The following is a 26,858-nucleotide window of genomic DNA, read 5'->3' on the forward strand; positions in this document are numbered from 1 at the left end:
GGAGCGGGGTAGTACAGAGGTGGTGAGGCAGGCCAAGGATTGGTAGTGTGATGCCAGATATTCTTTTAATATGGGTTTAATTGCATTCAATAATTAGAGATAAGACTTAAAATCCAAATGCAAATAGTAGTAATTAAGGAGTGAGAGGGAGAGTGCGTACCTCTGGTGCCATACTTAGGAGCAGAAGGAGACTTTAGATGCACTGAAATAAAATCATTTACCTAACAGTACCTAGAACATATTTGGTGCTCAAGACGAGTTTGTCGGATATAAATATATTAAAGATTTGCCTTATTTATTTATCTAAAAATGTGTGAAGCAAATGGATGCTACGTTTGAAGTAAAATAGGTGATGGTCTATGGTTTGCAACTTCAAAGGGGCATTGGTTTTGTAGATTTGTTTTTCCATTTATAAATTAAATGTAATTATTGTAGAAAAGTAAGAAAAACAAGCATAAATTTGAAAAAATTCCCCCAAACACCCCAGGGATAACCTTTATTAACATTTTCATGTATACCCTTCTAAAATTTTTCCCATGCAAATCTATACATCTAATATCTATAGGTATGTATATACTTTACAAAATGGAATCAAACCATGTAACTGTTCTATAAACTACATTTTCATTTAATGCTATGGTTTAAATGTTCTTCCATGTCAAGAAATGTAATCTAAATTAAAGAGCATTGGCTTTTGGAGTTAGATCAATTTGTTTTAATTCTGTATCTGCCACTTATTAGATTGTTGAGTTTGAGCAAGTCTCATTATTTTTCTGAGCTTCAATTTTCTCATCTGCCGATGAAAATGGGAATAATATAATAGTTCTCAGAATTCTTGTGAAAACTAAATGAGATAACAAATATAATTAGCTCATATGTGCTTCATAAAGAGTAGCTATTTAAAAAAATATATAATTTATTATATGAATTTATTTTGTTGCTTTTAACAGTGCTGCATTGACCATCATTGTACAAACATTTTATAAGTTTGTCATATATTTTCCCTTAAGATAAATTTTCTGTTGTGGAATTGCTTGGTTAAGGAAGTGTGCTCATTTTGGTGTTTTGAAAGTACTATATTTAAAAATGCCTTCCAGAAAAGTTGGGCCAATCTCTAGCTCCACCAGTAATATGTGAGAATGCTATTTCCCTATACCAAGTCCAATTCTGTATATATTTTTTCATTTTTGCCTATCTGATAAGTGAAAAGTAGTATTTTGTTTTAATTTGTATTTTTTAAAATATGTTTAATGACTTTGGATTTCTTTTTTTGTAAATTTCCTAGTCTTGCCTTTGTCTTTTCCTTATTGATTTGTAAGAGCTTCTTACATATTAAAATACTTAATTCTTTGCTATATAAAGACTACATAAAACTTTGCAAATAAAGTTTTCTGGCTTGTTTGCCATGTAGTTTTATATTTTTTGGTTTATGAAGTTAAGTTTATTTTTCCCTTTCTAGTTTTTTTCTTTGGGGTCATGTTTAAGAAGACCTTTGTTATCACTTATGATTATACAAATATTCCCCACTTATATTTTCTTTCAGTACTTTTCAGTATGTGTGTATTTCTTTTTTTCTTACATAGAGTTAAGTGCACAAAGTTAAGTGTGCAGCTTGATGAATCTTTACACACATATACATCTATGTACACATTGCCCACATCAAAATATAGAATATTTCCAACTTTCCAGCAGGTTCCCTCATGTTCCTCCCTAGTGACTACCCCTCCCAAAGTTAAGTATTGCTGTCCTGATCTCTGTTTCCATAGCTTAGTTTTTCTGGTTTTGGAACATCACACAATATGATTCTTATTCTGGCCTCTTTTGGTCTACATTATGTCTGAGATTAAACCATATTCTTACACATAGCAGTATACAGTTATTTTTCATTGCTCTGGTATATTCCATTGTATGATTATACCACAAACTATCAACTCTGATGTTGATTGACACTGGACTGTTTGTAGCTTGGAACTATTTAGAACTTTCTTGTACATGTCTTTTGGTGGACCTAAGTGCTCATTTCTCTTGGGATAGACCAGTGTGGGATTTCTGGATCATAGGATAGGCTCATGTTTGGCTTTAGTAAATACTGCCAGACAGATTTCCAAAATGGTAGTACCAATTTGCACTCTCACCAGTTATATATAAAAGAATTCAAGTTGCACCACATCTTGCCTCTTACTGTTGGCTTCAGGTGTATTTGTTACAGCCTTGACATGTGAATTTGAGGAGGACATAATTATTTAGTCCATTACAGTCATAGATGTGAGGGCTTATTTCTAGATTCTCAATTCTATTCCATTAGTCTATCTATCTGTCCTTATGCCAGTCACACACTGTTTTGATTCCTATTGTTTTATAGTAAATTCTGAAATCAGGAAGTATGAGTTATCCAACTTTGTTCTTTTTCAATATTGTTTTGAATTGCTAGGGCCCCTTGAAGTTGTATATTAATTTTTAGATTGGCTTTTCCTTTTCTACAAAGAGCTTATTGGAATTTTGATAGAGAATGCATTGTATTTGTAGATTGCATTGGGTTAGTATTGCTGTTTTAAGAATACTAAGTCTTCTAATACATCAACCTGAGATGTTTGTCCATTTATTTATGTCTTCTTTAATTTCTTTTAGCAATCTTTTGTAGTTTTCAGTGTACAAGTCTTTCACCCTCTGCTTGGTTTAATTTATTCCTAGCTATTTTATTTTTTTATATACATATGATATTGTAAATGAAATTTTTTACTTAATTTCATTTTTGGGGTTGTTCATTGGTAGTGTATAGAAATACAGCTGATTTTTGTGGGTTGATTTGTATCTTGCAACTTTGCTGAATTTGCTTATTATTTCTAATAGCTTTTTGTGAGTTTTAAAGGATTTTCTATGTATAAGATCATGTCATCTGTGAATAGGGATGGTTTTATTCTTTTTTTCCAATTTGAATGCATTTTATTTTTCTTGCCTAATACTCTTACTAGAATTTCCAGGACAATGGTGAGTAGAAGTGGTGAAAATGAACATCCTTGTCATATTCCTGATCATAAGGGGAAGGCTTTCATTACTGAGTATGATATGGGGCTTTCATCAAAGACCTTTATCAGATTATCCTTGTTTTTATCAAGAAAGCGTGTTGGATTTTTAAAATTGCCTTTTATGCAGCAATTGAGATGATTATGTGTTTTTTTCTCTTATTCTATTAATGTAGTGCATAGCATTGATTAAGTTGTATATGGTGAACCACCCTAACAATCCTGGGATAAATCCTACTTGGTCATGGACTGTGAGGCTTCTTTTATTTTTATTTTTTAATTGAAGTATAGCTGATTTACAATGTTTCAGGTATACATATACATAGATCTATCTATTCTTTTTCAGATTCTTTTCCATTATAGGTTATTACAAGATATTGAATATAGTTCCGTGTGCTATAGTTCATTGCTGTTTATCCATTTTGTATATAGTAGGGTGTAGAGTGTGATGCTTTTAATATGTTTCTGGATTTAGTTACTAATATTTTCTTGAGGAGTTTTGCATCTATATTCATAAGAGATATTAGTCTGTAGTTTTTTTTTTTTCTTGTCTTTGTCTGGCTTTGGTATCAGGGTGATGCTGGTGTATAGACTGAGTTAGAAAGTGTTCTCTTCTCTTATTCTTTGGAAGAGTGTGAGAAGGATTGGTGTTAATTTTTCTGTAAATGATTGGTAGAATTCATCAGTGAAGTAATCTATTTCTGGGTTTGTTCAGTTGTTGGTTTTACTTTTGTCGACTCAGTCTCATTATGTGTTATAGGTCACATAAAAAAATAGAGATTTTCTATGTTTTTTTTTTTTGAGTCAGTTTTGGTAGTATGTGTGTTTCTAGGAATTTGTCCATTTCATCTGGGTTATCTAATTTTTTTGCTACACAGTTGTTCATAGTATTCTCTTACAATCCTTTTTACTTCCATAAAGTTGGTAGAAATGTCCCCACTTTCATTTATGACTTAAGTTATTTACTAGTTCTCTATTTTTTGTAAGTCTAGCTGAAGGTTTGTCAATTTTGTTGATCTTTTCAAGGAACCAACCAACAAACCAACTTTTTGTTTTGTTGATTCTGTTTTTCTATACTCTATTTCATTTATCTCTGATCAATTCTTTAGAATAGAATTTCTTTTCATCTTCTAGCTTGGGTTTAGTTTTCTCTTCTCCTTATAGTTCTTTACGGTATAATGTTAGGTTATCAGTTGAGATCTTCTTCTTCTTTTTTTTTTTTTTTTTGCGGTTCACGGCCCTCTCACTGTTGTGGCCTCTCCTGTTGCGGAGCACAGGCTCCAGATGTGCAGGCTCAGTGGCCATGGCTCACGGGCCCAGCCGCTCCACGGCATGTGGGATCCTCCCGGACAGGGGCACGAACCCGTGTCCCCTGCATCGGCAGGTGGACTCTCAACCACTGCACCACCAGGGAAGCCCCTTTTTTAAGGTAGGCATTTACAGCTATAAATGTCCTCTGGAGCTTTGCGTTCCCTGTATCCCATAAGTTTTGGTATGTTGTGCTTTTATTTCCATCCATTTCAAGGTATTTTCATCAATCTCAAGGTATACATTTCCCTTGTAATACTTTTTTTCATCCATTGGTTATTTAAAACTGTGGTTTAATTTCCAAATATTTGTGAATTTTCCAGTCTTCCTTCTGATATCTAGCTTCATTCCATGGGGTGTATCAAAGAAAATACTTTTTGGGATTTCAATCTTTTAAATTTATTAAGACCTGTGGCCTAACATAGGGTCTATCTTGGAGAATGTTCCATGAGAAGAATGTGTATCTGCTCTTTTGGGAGGAATGTTCTTTATATATCTGTTAGGTCTAGTTGGTTTATAGTGTTGTTCAAGTCCTGTATTTTCATACTGATCTTTTGTCTTGATATTCTATCCATTAGGCATCTTGTGTCAGTCCTTCAGGTAAAAGCCCTCAGACAAGTAAAAAAAAGACAAACATAATTCTTTGAGAGCAAGGTGTGTTCTGCTCCCTCTGGAACCAGCGGCTATGGTCCCACACTGTGAACATGGGCTGCTATCTTCAAAACTGTTGCTGAGTTGAGAAGCTGGGAGCAAGGACAAGTAAAAATGCTGCAGTACTTTCCTACTCTTTGTTAAGTGCCTCTTTCTTGACCCAGCATTCATTAGGTTGCTGAAAACCTTTCTAGGGTCCTGACAAAGTTGACTGACAGTTTCTGCTTATTTTTTCATTGTTTCAGTGGAAGGACAGGCCCCCAGAGCTACCTACTCTGCCATTTTCATCACTCCCCACCCCTCCCAGCTTAAAGGTTTGAAAATGGAACATTGTATATTCACATCAGATTTCCAGTTTCTTTTTAAGAATGGGAAAATCTGCCAATACTGGGCTCACAGTTCCACATATCAACAATTGCCTAGTGAGTAGTAGTTTACCAGTTCAGGGAGGACCTACATTCTTCAGTTGTCCCACACTTTCCGTTCTGCCCCTTAATCATTTAAGTTACCTGATTTTTTCCTCCATCCATTTTAATTTTCAATCTCTGTAGTATTACATAGTGACTAAGAGCTCAGGCCTCGAGCCAGACAAAACTGGATTTGAATGTTGTCTTCACCATTTAAATACTTCGTGTCCTTAGGTAGGTGGTGTGCCCTCTGTGATCTATAGCATCTTCACTTGTAAAATGAAAATAAACACAACTACTCAATGGGATTGTTGAGATGAGTAAATGACATAATATTGATAAAGAATTTAGGCCAGTGCCTAACATTCAGCAAGTAAATAATAGTATTTATGTGTTTTAATGTAAATTTCTTAAGGCCATCTTTTATGTTCTTTGGTAATGTTTGGACTTTATTTTTCTTATATGTTGACTGTATTTGTTTAAAAAGTTATTCTTATGTAGTTTATGAGTTTTATTATTGCTGTGAATTGGATTTTTTTCTAATATATTTTCCAAATGGCTAATATGTAGGAAAGGTAATTTCTGTTTCTTTTATACTGTCATCTTTTTTATTTTCTTATTAGATTGAACAGATTTTCAGATTAGTTTGATTTTTCATAATAGACAGTGGTAATGATAACTTTTCCTCTTCCTTTATAATATTTTTACCTCATTTGTTTCTTTTCTAATATTGAATAAGACTGTCAAACAATGTTTAATAATTATGAAGATTATAGATGTCTTCATTTTATTCCTGAATATAATGAGAATGTCCCATGAAATGCAAAGCTTAATTTTGGTTTCGGATAGTTATAAGAATATATATATATATATGTTTCTATTTCTGTTTTACAAGAGATTTTAATTGGCTTTTGAAGTTTATCAAATAATTTGTAGCATCTGTTGAAATAATCATATGATTTTCTCCATTAATTTATTCATGTGTTTATATCAAGAGATTTTTAAATGTTAAATCGGTTATCCATTCCTGGAATAAACCTTACTTGGTCATCCTATATTTTCCTTTAAAATGCACTTCTGGAGTAAGTTGCTAATAGTTTATTTAAGGTGTTTGTACTTTATTAATCAGTAAGATTGGTCTATTGTTACCTTTTCTTGTTTTATATTTGTTAAGTTTTAGTGTCAGGATTAGGCTAGCTTTATAAAATAATTTAAGAAACTTACTGTCTTTTTCTGTACATTGTAATAGTTTTTATATGAACTATCTGTTCTTTAAGCTTTGTTAAAACTCACCTATAAAATCTCATGGTCTGGTCCTTGTAGGGTGCAGGGGTTATGGTTGTGGTGTGTAGACATCTTTTATAGACTTTCCAATTTTTTCTATGGTTATTGGTCTACTTAGATTTTCTCCCTCTACTTGAAAAAATTTTGACAATTCGACTTTGCTAGAAAAATATTTCATTTCCTCTCAAATTTAAGATTTATTGAGCATAAAGTATTTTCTTACAATATTATTTCAATCTTCTCTATATACACTTATATTTCCTTTTTAATTTCCAATACTGAGTCCTCTTTCTTTCTTGGTTACTCAGTTATACTCTAATATTTTTTTTCAATATTTCTTTAAACAGCCTTTTAAGAGAAACACCTCTTTTGTTTATTCTATTGTGAGTTGTTTCGGGGTGGTAAGGTTGTAATAAAATAAACAGTGTACAGTTTTGTGTTCCTCTGACTTGTAATATCTAACTCTGTGTGGACTGCCAAGGCCACTAAATTTTGGGTGTGCCTCCATGACATACAAAGGGGTCAGTAGGGAGCCAAGTCGACCCTCTTGCATCCTTTCTCATTTATATTCTTTACCCTATTTATGTATTACTTTGTGAGAAAACGAAAGTGAAAGCAACTCTAAACCTAGTTCAAGCTGTCATTCTTGCCTATCCCTAAAACCAGTTAAGAATCTGTGGTTTGGACTAGGGAAGACAGTTTTCTCTTGGTTTTGCTTGTTTTGTTCTTTTTGGTTGGTGTCTGGGAAGTTATTGTTCTTTAAGCATGAGGCTGAGTTTTTAACATAATTATGTATTTCTAAAAATACTTTTATTAATATGTATTTCACATACCATAAAATTCACTCATTTAATGTGTGGAATTCAGTGCTTTTTATATATTCACAGAGTTTTGCAACTGTCACCACAATCTAATTTTAGAATATCTTTAACACTCTAAAAAGAAATTCCATACACGTTAGTAGTCATTCCCCATTCCTTACCCTGCTCCTCCCTCACTTCATCCCAACCCCAGGCAACCACTAATCTATTTTCTGGGTCTATGGACTTGCCTATTCTGGACATTTCACAGGAGTGGAATCATATGATCTATATCTGGATTCTTTCACTTAGCACAATGTTTTCAAGGTTTAGCAACAATCTAGCCTATATCAATACGTCATTTTCTTTTTAGTGACAAATAATTTCCATTATTTGGATATAACACATTTTGTTAATCCATTTGTCAGTTGATGGAATTTAAGTTATTTCTACTTTTTGGCTATTATGAATAATGCTATTATGAACATCTGTGTATAAGTTTTTGTGTGGATATATATTTTAATTTCTCTTTGGTATATACCTAGGAGTGGAATTGCTGGATCATGAGATAACTCTCTCTGTAATTTTTTTTTTTTTTTTTTTTTGTGGTACGCAGGCCTCTCACTGCTGCGGCCTCTCCCGCTGCAGAGCACAGGCTCCGGACACGCAGGCCCAGCAGCCGTGGCCCACGGGCCCAGCCGCTCCGCAGCATGTGGGATCCTCCCGGACCGGGGCACGAACCCGTGTCCCCTGCATCGGCAGGCGGACCCCCAACCACTGCGCCACCAGGGAAGCCCTCTCTAATATTTTGAGGAACCACCAGACTGTTTTCCAAAATGGCTGCACATTCCTACTAGTAGTGTATGTGGGTTCCAATTGATCCACATCCTTGTCAGCTCTTGTTATTATGTCTTTATTATTTTAGCCATATTAATAGCTGTGAAGTGGTATATCTTTGTGGTTTTGATTTGCATTTCCCTGATGGTGATGATGTTGAGCATCTTTTTATGCGCTTATTGGCCATTTGTATATCTTCTTTGGAGAAATGTCTATTCAGAGACTTTGCCCATTTTTAATTTAATAAAGAATTAAAAATTACTTGCATTTACTATTGAGTTGTAAGAATTCTTTATATATTCTAGATATAAATCCCTTATAAAATATATGATTTGCAACTATTTTCTCCCATGCTGTGTGTTGCCTTTTCACTTTCTTGATGGTATCCTTTGAAATACAAAAGTTTTGGACTTCCCTGGTGGTGCAGTGGTTAAGAATCCACCTGCCAATGCAGGGGACACAGGTTTGAGCCCTGGTCTGGGAAGATCTCACATGCCACGGAGCAACTAAGCCTGTGCGCCACAACTACTGAGCCTGCACTCTAGAGCCCACGAGCCACGACTACTGAGCCCACGTGCTACAACTCCTGAAGCCCACGTGCCTAGAGCCTGTGCTCCACAACAAGAGAAGCCACTGCAATGAGAAGCCCACGCACTGCAATGAAGAGTAGCCCCTGCTCGCTGCAACCAGAGAAAGCCCGTGCGCAGCAATGAAGACTCAATGCAGCCCGAAAAAAAAAAAAAGAAAGAAATACAAAAGTTTTAAATTTTAATGAAGTCCAATGTATTTTTTCTTTTGCAGCCTGTGCTTTTGGTGTCACATTTAAGAAACCACTATCTAATCTGAGATCACAAAGATTTAGACCTGTTGAAGAAAAGCAGTAAATGCTGTCTTCCAAGTGAAGAGACTAAATGTACCTGTGATTGCCTAATCTGCTTGTAAAGTACTTGTAACCTTTAACTCTTTTTTGATTATGCAGAGGAGCCAGAATTTACTAAGGAAGATTGGATGAGTGTATTACTGCTCTGATGATAGCTTGTTGAAATTCATGTAGATGACTTACTACAAGGAGTGATACAGGACAGAGGAAGGTCAGAGCTCCTGGATGGTGGCAGCTTTGACAGAGAAGTAGCATCCATCCTACTACCCTGATTTATGTTGGGACAACTACAGATGATCCCATACAAATCTAAATTGAGTTAGCTTTAAGTAATCCATTCTTTTTTAAAGGTTTGTGTGGTCTAATAGAGTGGGTCCCATCCTAATATTTGTACTGGAATCATGTATCCAAAGAGGACTTTCTAAAAGTAACTACTTTTTAAATTTTAAGATATGAGATTTATTTACTCTAATCTTCCTTTCTCCTTTTCCTCACCTCTCTCAGGTAAGAAGAGGACATGTCCCTGGTGGGACTTTTGCTCTGGTGGGACTACTTTTCTAGTACTGGTGAGTGACTTGGCATTGATAAGGTTTTAATAGTCTTAGCAGTTATTATCTCTGATGACCTAGCTGAGGGAAGGGCTTTTTATGATTCTGACCTCTTGTCACATTCTCCTACATATTAAAAAAGAGTCTCCCATTTTTCAATCCTGGGAAAAAATTTTCATTTCAAAAAAAATGTATTGAGCACTTGCTGTGTGTCAGGGAAGGTGGATACAATAGGAAACAAGACAGATACAGTTTTTAACCTCAAGAATCTCATATTCTAGAAGGCATCTCTGGTAAGAAAACAACAAATTGTAATACTGTGCTAAGAGCTATGAAGGGAGAAGTACAAGCAGCTGCTGGTGCATCGAGATGAGGCAATTAACCCAAAGCTGAGGGGCGAGGAGCAGTGACGTAAGAGTGGCATAACGTCTAGCCAGTTGGTTGTTGTAGGACCTTTGCAGAGCTGCAATCTAGCTGCAGCTCCAACATCTACTAGCTTGTCACCTTGGACACATTTCTTAATCTTTACCGCCTCCAGTTTCTTCATACTTGAAATGGGGATAATAACAGTAGTCATCTCATTGGTTTTCTATGAAAATAAATCAGTCAATACATATAAATTGCTTAGCACAGTATTTAGGTAAACAATAAAAAAATGGTAACTCATCATTATTCTGAGAGCTGAAGGGTTATCAGGAGTTAAGAAGTAACTGAGTGGTTGGTGTCAGGAGAAGAATATTGCAGGCACAGAGAAGAGCACATGGCATGCCTGGAAGAAGAACGGATCACGGAGAGTTTGAATAAAGAAATTCATTAGGCTCCAGTACTGTATATGAGGGGGTTGCAGAAAAATAGATGAGGCAGGAGAGGTGGGCAGGGGCCAGATGACAGAGATGTTTGGACTTTATCTCAAGAGCGTACAGAGTCATGAAAGGGTTACTTGCAGGGTACTGACATGATCAGATTTGCATTTTAGGTCATTCTTGTTGTAACTGAAAAAAATGGATTGAAGGATAAGATTGGAGGTAGGGAGACTAATAAAATTCTGTTACAGAGGCTTCTGTTTTTTAAATGGCCATGTAAAGATGGCACTAAACTCTTCTCTCAGAAATCAGTGCAAGGTAAGAAGAACAAAAGACAGAAATGCAAATGCAATCTTTGAAAAAAAAATTAGATGAAATCTATAGCCCTGAACAATAATATACGAGGAAAAGCTACTGAGAGCAGCTGTGGTTAAATAAGAATATGAATAGATACAGAAGGATGTTGCATCTACATATTTCAGGCAAAATTGGCAGAGAAAAGTCTTCCAGAAAAGACACTATACCCTAAGGGGAAACCCCCCTACATTTCCTTATTCGGGATAATGGGAATGTGCCATTATTGGAGTGAAGAGCAAAGTGAAAAGGAAATAGAAATATATAATTTTAATGTTGCTCTTATTATGGAGTAATAGATACTGTCCAATAAAATAGATGATTAATATAAGTTTATAGTTATCCCACAGATATACTTGTGAATGTGAAAAATACAGTTTGTGAAGAGATATTCATTGCAACATCATTTGTAAAAAGCAAACGATTGGGAATAGTATAAATGTAACACATATCTGTAGAGTACAGCTATTGTAAAGAATGAGCTCTATGTATACTTACATGCAATGATCTCCAAGATGTATTATTAAGGGGGAAGACAAGATACAGAACAGAGTGAACAGAATCAGGAAAGAAAACCAACATATATACATACATGCTTGTGTATGTATAAAATATCTCTGAAAGGAACACAAAACTTTGGTTAGCTTGGTTTCCTCTTATTAAGGGAATTGTGTCCCTGGGGAACTGGGGTGGGAGGGAAATGTTTATTGTATACCTTTTGGAAATTTTTGAATTTTGTAACATTACTTTAAAAAATAACTTATTTTTCTTAAAAAGAGGGTATTTAAGTCACGTATGTAAGAGAGGACGGTAGCGAAATGGCAGTGGGGATGGAGAGAAGTAGATGGATTGGAGGTATTATCAGTTAGAATGATGGGTAGGGAGGAAGAAGGGGTCAAAGATGGCACCTAGGTTTCTACTAGCTTGGGTAACTGGATAGGTGTGTCATTCCACAAGATGAGATACTCAGATTCCCTAAAGATCTGTGCACAGGCTTCATCCCTTATCTGTAGAATTCTGTTATTTCACACCTTTCTACCTTTCCACCACTTCAGTTATTTCACACCTTTCTACCTTTCCATCACTTCAGAGGTGAAACACCTCTCATTTATATCTTTTACAAACTCTACCTTACCTGGATCATCAGGCGCCAGCTAGACGTTAATTCAAATACATACCCTTAACTAATTTTTGTACTAAAGAATCGTAAAATTTAGATCTAAAATGGACCTTTGAAATTTATCATGGTCTTATCATTTTGTTTTACTAATGAAAACCCTAAGGCACAGAGGCAATATGTGACTTAGATTTTTGTTAAAAATCTATATAAGTTGGAGCATGAATTTACATATTTTTGATCTCTCTTCTCTTCCTGTATCTTTCTTTTTTTATTTTACTGTAGTACAGTTGACGTACAATATTGTATTAGTGCAGGTGTACAACATAGTGATTCAACATTTTTATACAATTTGATCACCGTAAGTCTATAACTACCTGTCACCATACAAATATATTGCAATATTATTGACTGTATTCCCTATGCTGTACATTATATCCCTGTGACTTACTTATTTTATAATTGCAAGTTTGTACCTCTTAATCTCTATCACCTATTTTGCCGAACCCCTCACCCCCTTCCCCTCTGGCAACCACAAGTTGGTTCTCTATGAATCTGTTTGTTTTGGTTTGGTTTTTAGATCCCATATATAAGTGAAATCATACAGTATTTGTCTTCCTCAAACATATTTTTCTTAGAGTAATACCTTCTATGTCCATCCATGTCACAAATGCCAAGATTTCATCCTTTTTTTAATGGTTATATTCCATTGTGTATGTACCACATCTTCTTTATCCATTCATTTATTAATGAACATTTAGGTTGCTTCCATATCTTGGCCATTGTAAATAATACTGCTATGAACATTGGGGTGTATGTGTCTTTTCCAATTAGCATTTTCATTTTCTTTGTATAAATACCCAGAAGTAGAATTGCTGGATTGTATGGTAGTTCTATTTTTTAGTTTTATGAGGAACCTCCATACTGCTTTCCATAGTGGCTACACCAATTTACATTCCCACTAACAGTGTACAAGGGCTCCCTTTTCTTCACATCCTAACCAACACTTGTTTTTTGTTGTCTTTTTGATAATAGTCATTCTGACAAGTGTGAGGCGATACCTCAGTGTGGTTTTGATTTGCATTTCCCTGATAATTAGTGATGCTGAGTATCTTTTCATGTGTCTGCTAGCTATATGTATGTCTTCTCTGGAAAATGCCTGTTCAGGTCCTCTGCCCAATTTTTAATTGGACTGTTTGGTTTTTTGATGTTGAGTTGTGTGAGTTCTTTTTATATTTTGGCTATTAACTCCTTATTGGATATATCATTTGAAAATATCTTCTCTTATTAATTTGTTTTTTGTTTTGTTGATGGTTTTCTTTTTCTTTTTTGTGGCCCCCACACCCCATATATATATATATATATATATATTTAATTGAAGTATAGTTGACTTACAATGTTGTGTTAGTTTCAGATGTGCAGTGCAGTAATTCAGTGGTTCATATATATATATATATATATAATATATATATTTTAAGTATATATATTCTTTTTCAGATTCTTTTCCCTTATAGCTTATTACAAAATATAGAGTATAGTTCCCTGTGCTACACAGTAGATCCTTGTTGGTTATCTATTTTATATATAATAGCGTTGATATGTTAATTGTTAATGGTTTTCTTTGCTGTGCAAAAGCTTTTTAGTTTGATATAGTCCAGTTTGCTTATTTTTGCTTTGTTTCCCTTGCCTGAAGAGACAGATCCAATGGACAGATCCATTGCTAAGACTGATGTTAAAGAGCATACTGCGTGTTTTCTTCTAGGAGTTTTATGGTTTCAGGTCTTACATTTAAGTCTTTAATCCATTTTGAGTCTATTTTTGTATATAGTGTAAGAAAGTGGCCCAGTTTCATTCTTTTGGATATAGTTTTCCCAACCCAATTTATTGAAGAGACTATCTTTTCCTCACTGTTTATTTTTGGCTCCTTTGTTGTAAACTAATTTCCCATATAAGTGTGGGTTTATTTCTTGACTCTCTTTTTCCATCATAGTTCCATTGATCTATGTGTCTGTTTTTGTGCCAGTACTGTACAATTTTGACTCCTATAGCTTTGTAGTATAGTTTAAAATCAGGAAGCATGATACCTTCAACTTTCTTCTTTCTTAAGATTGCTTTGGCAATTTGGGGTCTTTGTGTTTCCACACAAATTTTAGAATTATTTGTTCCAGTTCTGTGGAAAAATGCCATTGGTTTTTGATAGCGTTTGCACTTAATCTGTAGATTACTTTAGGTAGTATGGACATTTTAGCAATATTAATTTTTCCAATCCATGAGCATTGTATATCTTCCCATTCATTTCTGTTGTCTTCAAGTTCTTTCCTTAATGTCTTATAGTTTTCAGAGTCAGTTTGATATTGATGAACTCTTTTAGTTTTTGCTTGCCTGAGAAGTTCTTTCTCTCTCCTTCAATTCTAAATGATAATCTTGCTGGATAGACTATCCTAGGTTTCAGGGTTTTCCCTTTTAGCTCTTTGAATATATCACGCTACTCCCTTCTGGCCTGCAGGTTTTCTGCAGAGAAATGAGCTGATAGCCTTATGGGGGGTTCCCTTGTATATGACTTTTTGTTTTTCTCTTGCTGCCTTTAGAATTCTCTCTTTAACTTTGCCATTTTAATTATATGTCTTGATGTGGGTCTATTTGGGTTCATCTTTCTTGGGATCCTCTGTGCTTCCTGTATCTGGATATCTGTTTCTTTCTTCAGGTTTGGGATGCTTTGGGCCATAATTTCTTCAAATTTTCAATTCCCTTTTCTCTGTTTTCTCTTTCTGGAACCCCTATAAAGTGAATGTTGGAACACTTGATGTTATCCTAGAGATCTTTTAAATTGCTTTCATTTTTCTTAATTAGTTTTTCTTTTTTGCTCTTCTGTTTGGGTGATTTCTATTACTCTGTCTTCCAGATCACTTATGCATTCTTCTGTATTATTTAGTCTGCTATTCATTCTTACTAGTGTGTTTTTTTAAATTTCTGATGTTGAATCATTTATTTTTGATTGGGTCATTTTTATATTTTCTAGATCCTTGTTCAAATGATCAGTGTTTAGATCAATTCTTTTCCCTGTATCAGTTAACATTTTTATTACCAATGTTTTGAATTCTTTACCTGGTGAATTGTTTATTTCTGTTTCATTATCTATCTTTTCAGGGATTTTATTTTGCTCTTTCAATTGAGAGTAGTTCCTTTGCCTTTTCATTTTACTTAGCTTTCTCTGCTTCTATGAATATAGGTGAAACTGTTAGCTATTGTGGTCTTAAAGAGGTGTTCTTATATGGGAGTGGCGCTATACAGACTGTGTGCCCAGTGTCTTCAGTGGGAGGGCTGGATTTGATGTGGACATCAGTCATGTCTTTCCTCAGCGTGTGCTGGCAGCTATCACCTTGGTAGGAAGTGGGGTTGGAGATGGAGAGGCTAGAACTGGCACTGGATGTGAGGCGGGACTTCCTCCCTTCACAGTGGCTGCCACCACCCTGTCAGGGACAGGGTCTGATCTCAATTTGCTGGAGCAGAAGCCCTGAGGGTCAGGCTTGAGCTAGCTCTATTCCCTTTAAGTGTGTATTTTTCCCTCTCCCTGCACTGGGGCCTTTGCCCCAGAGGAGGGAGGGGAGTGCTAAAGCAAATGGGGCTTGTGGGCATACAGGGGTCCATGGCACTGCCTGGGGTTCCACTTAGACACAGCTTATTTGGAGTCTCTTTCCTAGTCCTGGGTGCCCCAGATCCAGTACCGTAGGGCTGGAATGTTCACTGGGCTTGGGCTGGGGCAGGAAATTCAGCAGCCACAGGGCAGGTCTCTCTCTGCCCTGCCCTGGGGGGCAAGACCCCTCTGTGTCTCACAGCTGATCATTGTTCCCAGCCTCTGCCATTCCTGACCTGTCATGGAACTGCTCTACAGGGCAGGCGAGGTCTGTGTGGTTTCTTTGCATGTATTAGGGGGTGAGCTGTGGCAGAGCAGCTGCTGTCAGAAGTCTGGGCTGCTTCTGGGGCACTGCTTGAGTAAGCACCAACAGGGGCCACTGCTGCCCCACTCAGGGTCCGCCCCAGAACTGAGTTGCCTCTGAGTCCCAAGGCTGAGTTTTCTCCCTGGTCCTTGTTGCCTCAGATCCAGGGCTGCACTGTGATGTGAAGTGAGCAGGGCAGGAACGTTCACTCGGCTCAGGCTGGGGCTTGAGACGGAGGTGGGACACCCATCAACTGCTAGACCTTTCTCACCAAGCCAGCCTGTGCACACTCATAAATAGAGTCTACGCTCCTCCAGCCTTTCTCTCTGTCCCAGTGGTTCTCTGGCCAGCCAAGGGGGCTTGTCTCCTTCACGTAGGACCCTTGGCTTGGCATGCCCAATCTGTGGCTTGACCCACTCACTCCCCGGGGTGAGTGTCTGCCCATCCAATCTCCCTTTTCCTCTGAGACCCCTCCTAGGGGCACAGGTCCTGACCCAATCGCTTTAATTCCTGTCCGACCCAATTCATGTGTATCTTTCTTACAGCCTTGGTTGTATAGGAGTTCTTCTGACAGTTTCCAGTTAGTTTGTAGTGAGAATTGTTCCACATGTAGATGTATTTTTGATGTGTTCATTGGGGGAGGTGAGCTCCATGTCCTTGTACTTGCCATCTTGATCTCTTCTTTCCTGAAGCATCTTATGTCAGTGTCTCTATTGCCATTATTCCAGCTGGAGTTCAAATTCTTTTGCCTGGACTATAGCAGTGGCCTTTAAACTGATCTCCTTAGTGTTAGGCTTTCTCTTTTTAAATTTATCTTCTGAATTACTGTAAAATGTTTCTTTCTAAAAATGTGGGTCTTATTGTGACCTCTTTTCACTAACTGTTCTTGGCAGATAAATAAAAGTACAAATTTCTTGGAGGGCATTCACAGTTTCCATGATTTGTAGCTAACTCTTATTTCTGATTTCATTTCTGAATATACCTGCCATTGCAGCGATACTTGACTAGTCATCTTTTCCAAAATTCAGTCTGTATCTTTCCACTAACGTTATTAGTTCGCTTTTTTCTTTCACCTGAGGTAACTTTTCCCTTGTTTATTTTTGTTGAAAATTTATCCATCCTTCAAGAGCCTGTTAATTTACTACCTACTTTAGGAAGATTTCCTAGGGCAAACATTTACCTTACTTGCATGCCTTTGGCTTTGTACCACTAATAGAATAGTATTCTGACAGTTTACTTTCCATTTTAGTGGTATATGTGTCCATGTACTTTTCTCTTTTCATGCAGAGACTGTATCTTTTTCATTTCGGTATACTCCATCAACCTTTTCTCTCTCCCAAATTTTGCACATTCTAGATGCTCAGAAAAAAAAGTTGGGATTGAACTGAGGGCTCTTTGTGTCTCCTCTGCAGAACTTCAGTGATCTGGACCTGGTTTGAAAACTGAGGTTAGAAAATGGAGGGATCAGTCATGAATATTTAAGTAATAACAGAATAGAAGTACTCTCGAGTGACTTGTTATATTTCTAAATGGCATTCTTCACGTGTGACTTTTTTGTTGCAATTTTCGCATGTCTATTTATTTTGCAATTTATTACAATTGGTGCAAATTTTTAAAAAGTGAAACATTGCACTTAATATGACTGACTTCCCAAAGGGAATAAATTATGAATACAAATAAATTTGTTACTGGAGATACTAATACAAAATTGTAAGCATTCAAAAATGTATATGAGTATTTGGAAAAATATTTGAGTAGAAAAATTGTTTTATTTCTTCAGAAGATGAGTTGCTTAGCTGATAAGGATGACGTTTATGTGCACTACACTCTGTCTTCCACTAGAGGGTAGCAGTGACTCATGATTGCACCAGGCAGTAGTAAAATGCTTTGGGATTATCCTTGGATTATAGTTTCCAATGCAAAACTGGACAAAATGCATTTGCCATTAACTTAAAAAACATAATTGACTTTCTGTCTAGGTGGAAATTAAGCCCTAGTATTAGCTGTTAAGTTTAGTAGACAAATTGTGTTTTGTGTTAGACCAATTTTCTCACCTTAGTTTTCAATTTCATTTCTCATTTCACATATTCACGTATTAAGCTCTGTTCTGTGGCAGGCACTGTGCTTTTCCTGGGAATATAAAGTTGCATAAGACATATCCTAGCTTCAGAGAACCTTGTTTTATTAAAAATTGTTTTAGTCGTCCTATACTAAATACAACAGGGGATACAAATATGTGTACGACATAATAATATAGAGAGTGCATTGAATGTTTACAATGGGCGAGGCACTGTTCTATGTGCTTTACTTCTATTATGTCACTGCTCACAACTCTAAGAAGTATTAGGCATTAGTATTTCTGTTGTACAGGTGTAAATGGAGGCACAAAGAGGTTAAGCACCTTGGTAAGTATCACAGACTATTTAAATGGTGGAGACAGCATTTGAACTTAGGCAGTATTAATATGACACCTGGACTCTTTATCATTGTGCTACTATCGTGTTTCCCGCAATAAACTCTGTTCTCAGAAAATGATCACTGATGCGGAAATGAGACATCCTGGGGAAATAAACAGCATCATATGAATTAAGTGCTTCCTCTTGAGGTCTATGATAGACTGTCAGTAAATGTACTCCTCTTTCTCACCTGGATTCTGAACAGTTTAAGGAATAAGAAAAAGAGTTGCGAGATGGGGCCAAAATATCACCTTTATTACAGATAAAAGCCAAATTGGAGGATTTGGCTTTAGATCTATTATGCAAATGGGCTTGCTGATACTGAGCTGCAGAATTAGCAGGTTTCTCCTTCACCCTTCATGAAGGGAAGCCAGGCTCAGGTAAGCCTTTTACTTCCAGCAGGGGCAGAGTCCCTGGATGAGCAGTGAAATGAGTGCTCCCTATAAATACCTCATACCCCCCAAAAGGAAGGCAGGCTCTGAGCCAAGCATGCCTTATTTATTCTTCCCAAATTACCTATCAGATAAATCTCTCCATCTTTTTGGAGCAGAGAGAAGCCAGTAATTACAGTGAGTGAGTTTCTCTGGGAAGTAAATACCAGAAGTAGTGGTGATGCATACCTCCATATCATTGGCTAGCTCTTGTCAGCTACTTCCTCGTTACTATTTGTTTTGTTTTGTTTTGTTTTGTTTTTTGCGGTATGCGGGCCTCTCACTGCTGCGGCCTCTCCCACCACAGAGCACAGGCTCCGGACGCGCAGACCCAGCAGCCATGGCCCATGGGCCCAGCCGCCCCGCGGCATGCGGGATGCGGAATCCTCCCAGACCGGGGCATGAACCCACGCCCCCCGCATCGGCAGACAGACTCCCAACCACTGCGCCACCAGGGAAGCCACCTAGTTACTATTTTTGAGAAAGCCGTTGGGGTAGACAGAATAATGGTCCCCCAAACATGTCTACATCCCAATCCCCGAACCTGTGAATGTTAGGTGACATGTCAAAGGGGAATAAAGATGCAGATGGAATTAAGTTTGCTACGAGAGATTATCCTGGATTAACCAGGTGTGGAATAGACTAAATATGTTCCTCCACAACTCCTATGTTGAAGCTTTAACCACTAACGTGATGGTATTTGGAAGTGGGGCCTTTAGGAGGTAATTGGTTTTGGATTAGGCCATGAAAGTGAGGCTCTCGTGATGGGATTAATGCCCTTAGAAGAAGAGGAATCTCTCTCTCTCTCTATGAGCACCCATGGAAGAAAGGCCCTGTGAGCATAAAGCGTAACGAAGGCAGCCATCTGTAAGCCAGGAAGAGAGTCTCACAGGAGCTCACCCAAGGCACCTGATTTTAGGCTTCCAGCCTCCAGAACTGGGAGCAAATAAATTTCTTTTGTTTGAGTTACACAGTCTGTGGGGGACACACACACACACACACACACACACACACACACACACACAGGCCACGCTGCGCAGCTTGCAGGATCTTAGTTTCCCAACCAGGGATTGAACTGTGTGTTCATGCTCCCTGAAGTGGAAGTGCAGAGTACTAACCACTGGACCGCCAGGGAATTCCCTGTGGTATTTTGTTATAGCAACCCAAGCTGACTAACACAAGGTGGGTACAATCACCCTTAAAGGTGGAAGAGTCACACAGATGGCAATGTGATAAAGACTAGGCCCTGAAATTGTGAGAAAACAGACCTTGTGACAAAATAGTATTTGATAAATGTTGGACTTCTGGTCCCGAAGAGGGTATAGTATGGATCAGAAGGAGTAAAGCTCAGTGAATTTAAAAGCAGGAACTCCACGGCTGCCTGCCTACCTAAGGCCCCAGGAGATGAAATGGGGCCTGTATGACACAAAGTTATAGCCAATCAAGGTCGATGTTACTCTGTTTCCCTTATGATATGCCTTAGCATTTAATAAAGGCATGAATGTCTAGTCTTTCCCATCTATGCTGCTCGACATAAAGAAAAGACACATTTGCGCAGCTTGGGGTAGACAGTTAAATGGAAAGTAGTGCAACTTTCCAGCCTAGAGGCAAATATGATTATGGCATCAGTCATCTGCAAGGAGACAAGGGGAAGGAAGAATTTCATACAGGGTCAGGAACTGTAATCTAGTTGCTTTCGCCATTTGAAGAGTCCTTGGAGTGTCTGGACTTTATTATAATCAATAAAGATTGCATTTCCTTTTAGGAAATGAAAGCCATCTCTATGTCCATTTGTCCTACTTCCACATGTATGCCCAAGAGTCTAGGCTGTGAGGAGTAGGCCAGTTAAGAAAGCGTAGGGGACAAGCATGCCCACCAAGAGGTGCTTTCCCACCAAGAAGAGTGCTTAGGAGATGTCACTATAACCATGGTAGATTTTATTCAATACATCCCTTACTTATTTGGTGACCCCCTATAAAGTGCTAAACATTGCACTAGGTAGTTGCTAGAGATAAAAAATATAAACAGATAGTCCCTGTCCTTAAGGAGCTCAAAGTGTACTTGGAAAAAAGACATGTAAATGAGTAGTTAGAACACAACACGAGTAAAGAATGAAGATGTTTATGAGGCAATCTTCCATGGGCCCTGAGCACCCCTGTGTGTGCTGGAAATTACAAGAATGCCAGGCCTGAGCTCCCTTTACCTGGACCACTCCTCAGAGCTGGGCAGCAGCAAGCAATCTTGAGGGTAAGGTGATTTCTCCCCGGGACAAAGAATTGCGTATTACTCGCTGTAAAAGTGGTGAATCTCCAAGTGTGGTGTTTCTCTCCTGTGATGCAACCCACTGCATGTGTAGACAACTATCTAGACCCACCTGTGTCATCCCTGTGAGACTGGGAAGACCCAAGGAACTGGCACACACATGAAGCTTTGGCTACTACTTTTGTCATAATGAAGTCCTTTGTCTCTGATCTAGGAATCTCATGTCTTCTGCCAGCACCATGAAACAGTAATAAGCTAGCTTGTTACCTTATAAGTAGGTCCTTCACAATTTCTGACTGTACTCTGCCTTGGGTAAGTAACCTGAGACTTGAAGAAGGAATATGGATTTTCTAGGCTGACAAGAAGGTCAGATAACACTGAGTCAGGCAAAGCTGCCCTCTGAAGGCTTTAGCTCTCATTAATTCCGACCTACATAGATCTACTTGGTTCATTGGTTTTATTCTTGGAAACATTATGTGCATATTCTCTTTGCAATAGATCTTTAATAGTTCATGGTTCTTTGTTCTTTCAACAAAAAGAAAGATTACACATTCTCCAACCTAGACTTGAACCATAATCTGAAGTGTGTGAGTGTGTGTATGTGTGTGTGGGGGGGTGAGAGATAGAGAGACAGAGAGAGAGAGAGAGAGAGAGGGATTGATTCAGTTCCTACTGTTGTTTTTAAATAATAATTTTGTTTGGGTTTTGACTTTGATACTTTTCCTTAGCTTATTTTAATGTGAAAATTTCCTGAACTTTTAGAATGAAGTGGGTTTCAGGAAAGGTTTTTGTTTGTTTGTTCGTCTGTTTAATTTCACAGAGCTTTGTCTTTTGTGTGGTGTTAAAAATATGGTGGCTTTCTGGCTTTGTTCACCGATACTATTTTGATCCAGATATTCTTATTCCTTTTCCCCTATTCTGCTCAATTTTGATTGCACTCACATCTGTTTCTCCTCATTGTTCTGCCCTTTCCTAGCACTCCTGACTCTATATCAGCATCTATTTCCTGAGGGACCTGAACTGATAAAGGGGTTCTGTTGTCAAATCCATCAGAAGATGCCTAACTTCTGCTTTGTTTTCCCTACGAAACAATACCATACAAGTTTTGTGGCTATTAATGGTTTCCCTGCACACCCATTTGTGTTTCATGGTTTGTAAGCATATCTTGTCATTCACCTTTTAAATAAATGTTGTTCATGGGTTTTTGACTTTGCTATCTAGTTGCCCTTCCTGTTTTTATGTGAGGATTTGAAAAAATGAAAACATTATGCTGCCACTGCCCCCTCTTCCTGGGATCCATATTAAAATTATTATCAAGTATAACTATTGATAGTATTAGCTGAGCCACTATAATCCTGCCAAATGCTGACCCTGACACATATACCTGAGGCATTTTACAAGGGTACTTCAGCTTTATGAAAGTACCCTTTAAAATGTCTTAGGATCATTTTCCGTATTGTATCTAGTCTATCTTCTGACCTTAATTTCATTTCTCCCTTGGAAGCAATATTGTTGATTAGCTGAGATGAATAAATACCCTTGGTTGTTCTATTATCTTGATAAATTATTTACATATTCAATTCAGGTTAACCCTTATTTTGGTCCCATTGTTTGTACCAGGCACTATGAGCTAGGCACCAGAGACACAGAGTTGAATAAACCATAGACCCTACACTTAAGGGGCTCACAGGTACATTTGTTTGCTGGCATTAGGGATCTGTCCTTACCTCAGATGATGTCAGACCCCTAAGAACAACCTCTGATGTGGAGAAGGAATTTGGACACTCTGACTATTAAAGCCTTATAAAAATAACTAGTAAAATTTCTGGGAGGTAGAAGGAAACAAACTGTTACTGAACCTCAAATTGATGTGGAGGACAAGACTCTGAGTATTGATATTAAAAATTCCTGGTGTTTGTTAGTTGGATAATGTCATTTAATGACCCAAGCTTTCCTAAGAGGTAGGGTTAACCAGAGTAATTTTTAACGGTCTGGTGAGAAAAGGCTGCAGAAGCCTAAATACATGAATGGCCAACAGTTTCTGCAGGGAGCGATCCACAGTGTTTGCGTCTGTCTGAGCTCACTCCATTAACATGGAGCTGATGCCCTGGAATCCCTGGGAAGCATTCCAAAAAGTGCAGTCCTAATGACTGAAGGTGAAATAGATGAGCTTTGCAGGCAGAGGTAGCTTAGCAATCTTCAGTTTCCTACATAACATTAAGACAATTAGTGTGTGGATTGTATGATCCAGCATTTTCACCCCTCATTATTTACATTTTATTATATCTTTGTGATATTATATATATATGTGTATATATATATATATATATAAAATGGATTAAATGTTTATGTCCCTCCAAAATTCATATGTTAAAACCCTAACCCCCAAGGTGATGGTATCAGGAGGTGTGACCTTTGGGAGATAGTAAGGTAATGAAGGTGAAGCCCTCGTGAATGGGATTAGTGCCCTTATAAGAGAGACCCTAGAAAAGACCCCTTGCCTCATCTACCATGTGAGGCCACACAGTGAGGAGATGGCAGTCTGTGAGGAAGGGAGCTCTCACCAGACACTGAATCTGCTGACACTTTGACCTCAGACTTCCTAGCCTCCAGACCTGGGAGAAATAAATTTCTGTTGTGTATAAGCCACGCAGCCTATGGCGTTTGTATAAGCCACCCAGCCTCCCAAACAGACTAAGACTATATATATAAAATCTTTGTGGTAAGGGTGCTTGCCCTATAGATCAGTTAGATCACTTATTCCCAGGAAGGCTAGGAGAGGAACTGGGAATATATGATAGAGAAATAGTCCATGAAGTAACTGGGGGCAATTGGTAAAAGAATCCACAATTTATAGTGCTACATTTATATTTCAATTGTCAATTTAGGCTTCTTTTTTTTAAAAATAGTTTAAAATAAATAAATAAATAATTTTTGGCTGCGTTGGGTCTTCGTTGCTTTGCTTGGGCTTTCTCTAGTTGCGGCGAGCAGGGGCTACTCTTCACTGCAGTGCGTGGGCTTCTCATTGCAGTGGCTTCTCTTGCTGAGGAACACAGCTCTAGGCACGCGGGCTTCAGTAGTTGTGGTGCACGGGCTTAGTTGCTCCACGGCGTGTGGGATCTTCCCGGACCAGGGCTCGAACCCATGTCCCCTGCACTGGCAGGCGGATTCTTAACCACTGCACCACCAGGGAAAGTCCCTAGGCTTCTTAACTATAGTTTTATCTTAAAACATAATCCTAACAATTGATATTGAAGCTGTATTATCTTACCTGGTACTATTCTTTTTATACCCCCTTGAGAAAGGATAGTTTTGGTTGTTTGTCTTTGAGAACCCTGCTTTTCTTTGTAGTTTTGGTCACAGAAGCATGCTAAGTTGACATTTTCAGAGAAAGTTTATCATGTCTTCCAGATCCTTCTCTTAGGATTTCAGTAAAATTAGTTTTTTATCGTTATAAGTATTTGAACATACAAACTCTGAAGACTAAACATAGATGAACAGAATTTTATGTTGTAATCAATGAAACTTAAAATGACATCAATTAATCTGAAATATTTAATGATTAGCATGATTACTACTGTGCTTCATGAAATTTAAGGACACATGGTAAGCACTGAAATTTGGCATTAAAGTATTTATCTGTTTAAGGACAGTACAGACATAATCCATAAAACATTATTGCATTAACTGTCAGGATGATGTCGAGGTTATGATTTAATACATTATACACTATCTTCTGTATTAGTACTCCTGGAAGAAATTTCTCTCTGTTCTTGGTACCTGGAATAGTTATGCTGCTCCTAAACTACTGTTTTGTTTACCTTTTAAGGACACTGTACCTTATAACTGATCATGTTCCTCTTTGCACTGCCTGCCAGCAAGCGCAGAGTCAAATTTATGGCTGACCCGTAGTAAGTTTGGGGGCTATTATGGCATACAGTATCTGTCCTAACCTCACACTTCATCTTACTTTCACCCTGCCATTCTTTCTTTTTTTTTTTTTTTTACGTCTTTATTAGAGTATAATTGCCTTACAATGGTGTGTTAGTTTCTGCTTTATAACAAAGTGAATCAGTTATACATATACATATGGTCCCATATCTCTTCCCTCTTGCATCTCCTTCCCTCCCACCCTCCCTATCCCACCCCTCCAGGTGGTCACAAAGCACTGAGCTGATCTCCCCCTGCCATTATTTCTTACCTATTAATTTTTGTTATAACATATTATATTGTTTTATTTATTTATTTATTTGGCTGCATTGGATCTTTGTTGCTGTGTGGGCTTTCTTTAGTTGTGGTGAGAGGGGGCTAGTCTTCACTGAAGTGTGCAGGCTTCTCATAGCGGTGGCTTCTCTTGTGGAGCACAGGCTCTAGGTACACGGGTTTCAGTAGCTGTGGTGCACAGGCTTAGTTGCTCTGCAGCATGTGGGATCTTCCTGGACCAGGGATCGAACCCATGTCCCCTGCATCGGCAGGCGGATTCTTAACCACTGTGCCACCAGGGAAGTCCCTATTACATTGTTTTAATTTTTGGATGAGCCTCTAAATTTTAATTAAGAGGTTTGAATAAACAAAGTGAGCAGCTCATATAAGTAATTACAGGTGATAGGTATTTACATAGTCAAACTCAATTGTGCTGGGTTGGTACTGAACATGGGCAAACTGGATGAAGCAGGAAGTTGCTCTGAGTTCTATATGACGAACTCAGGACACATAATGTAGGAGGAAACAGGAAATCAGGTTTAACAATTTCTCTCATTGCAGCGTCCCACATCTCAGGTGTTCTAAGGACTGTGACTTCAAACTCTCTCCTTTTTTTCCCCCTCGTCTCCATGTTCAGTGCTTGCCTTAGCAGTATAGATATAAGAAGTGTATTACAAGGGGAGATTTCTTGCCCCCAAATATCTTCCTTGTTGCCTAAAATTCCACGGGACATAGATTTATTTGGACAACAGCAAATGCCTATGGAAGGACTAGGAATTGGATCTTCATACTTCCTTCCACAAATAGGTGTGGGTAAGTAACAGTGTTATGAAACTGAAAGGAATTTTAGGGAGCCCAAACAACTCTTCTTTTTGAAATTAATTAACTAATTAATTAATTAATATTTGGCTGAGTTGGGTCTTCGTTGCTGTGTGCGGGCCTTCTCTAGTTGTGGCGAGTGGGGGCTACTCTTCGTTGCGGTGCACGGGCTTCTCATTGTGGTGTCTTCTCTTGTTGCGGAGCATGGGCTCTAGGCGTGCGGGCTTCAGTAGTTGTGGCATGCAGGCTCTGTAGTTGTGGCTCGAGGGCTTTAGAGCACAGGCTCAGTAGTTGTGGCCCATGGACTTAGTTGCTCTGTGGCATGTGGGATCTTCCCGTGTTCGAACCCGTGTCCCCTGCATTGGTAGGCCGATTCTTAACCACTGAGCCACCAGGGAAGTCCCAACTCTTCTTTTATAAATGAGGAAATTGAGGCTCCCTGATGTAAAGTGATTTGCCCAGGGGCGTACAGTTTATAAATGTTAAAAACCAGGACTGGAATTCCTAACTCAAAACCCAGTGTATGTGTCAGAAAATAGATTTTTAAAAGAACCGTATGGCATGGTATAGTGCTCTATATATATTTAATATATACTTAGCATATAAAAATACTCTACTGAAGAAGCGTCACCTTTGGACCTGGAGGGGAACCACCTAGCACTTGTGGATTCAGTATTCATCTAGGTATTACGGTCATGAAAATGAGAATAGAGATCCAGTAGAGCCTGAAAGAGACT

General features: G+C 38.0%; 1 protein-coding gene across 1 annotated transcript in view; it reads left to right on the forward strand.

Moving 5' to 3' along the window:
- The window catches only part of IGSF11 (immunoglobulin superfamily member 11), a 189,113-nt gene that overhangs the window by 1,435 nt on the left and 160,820 nt on the right, over positions 1-26,858 (forward strand). Inside the window, exon 2 of the mRNA XM_067738822.1 lies at positions 9,695-9,756. Within this exon, the coding sequence (XP_067594923.1) occupies positions 9,708-9,756 (49 nt within the window). The 5' untranslated portion in view covers positions 9,695-9,707. The remainder of the gene's footprint in view (positions 1-9,694; positions 9,757-26,858) is intronic.

Source organism: Pseudorca crassidens, chromosome 5 (assembly GCF_039906515.1).
Source record: "Pseudorca crassidens isolate mPseCra1 chromosome 5, mPseCra1.hap1, whole genome shotgun sequence".
NCBI lineage: Eukaryota > Metazoa > Chordata > Mammalia > Artiodactyla > Delphinidae > Pseudorca > Pseudorca crassidens.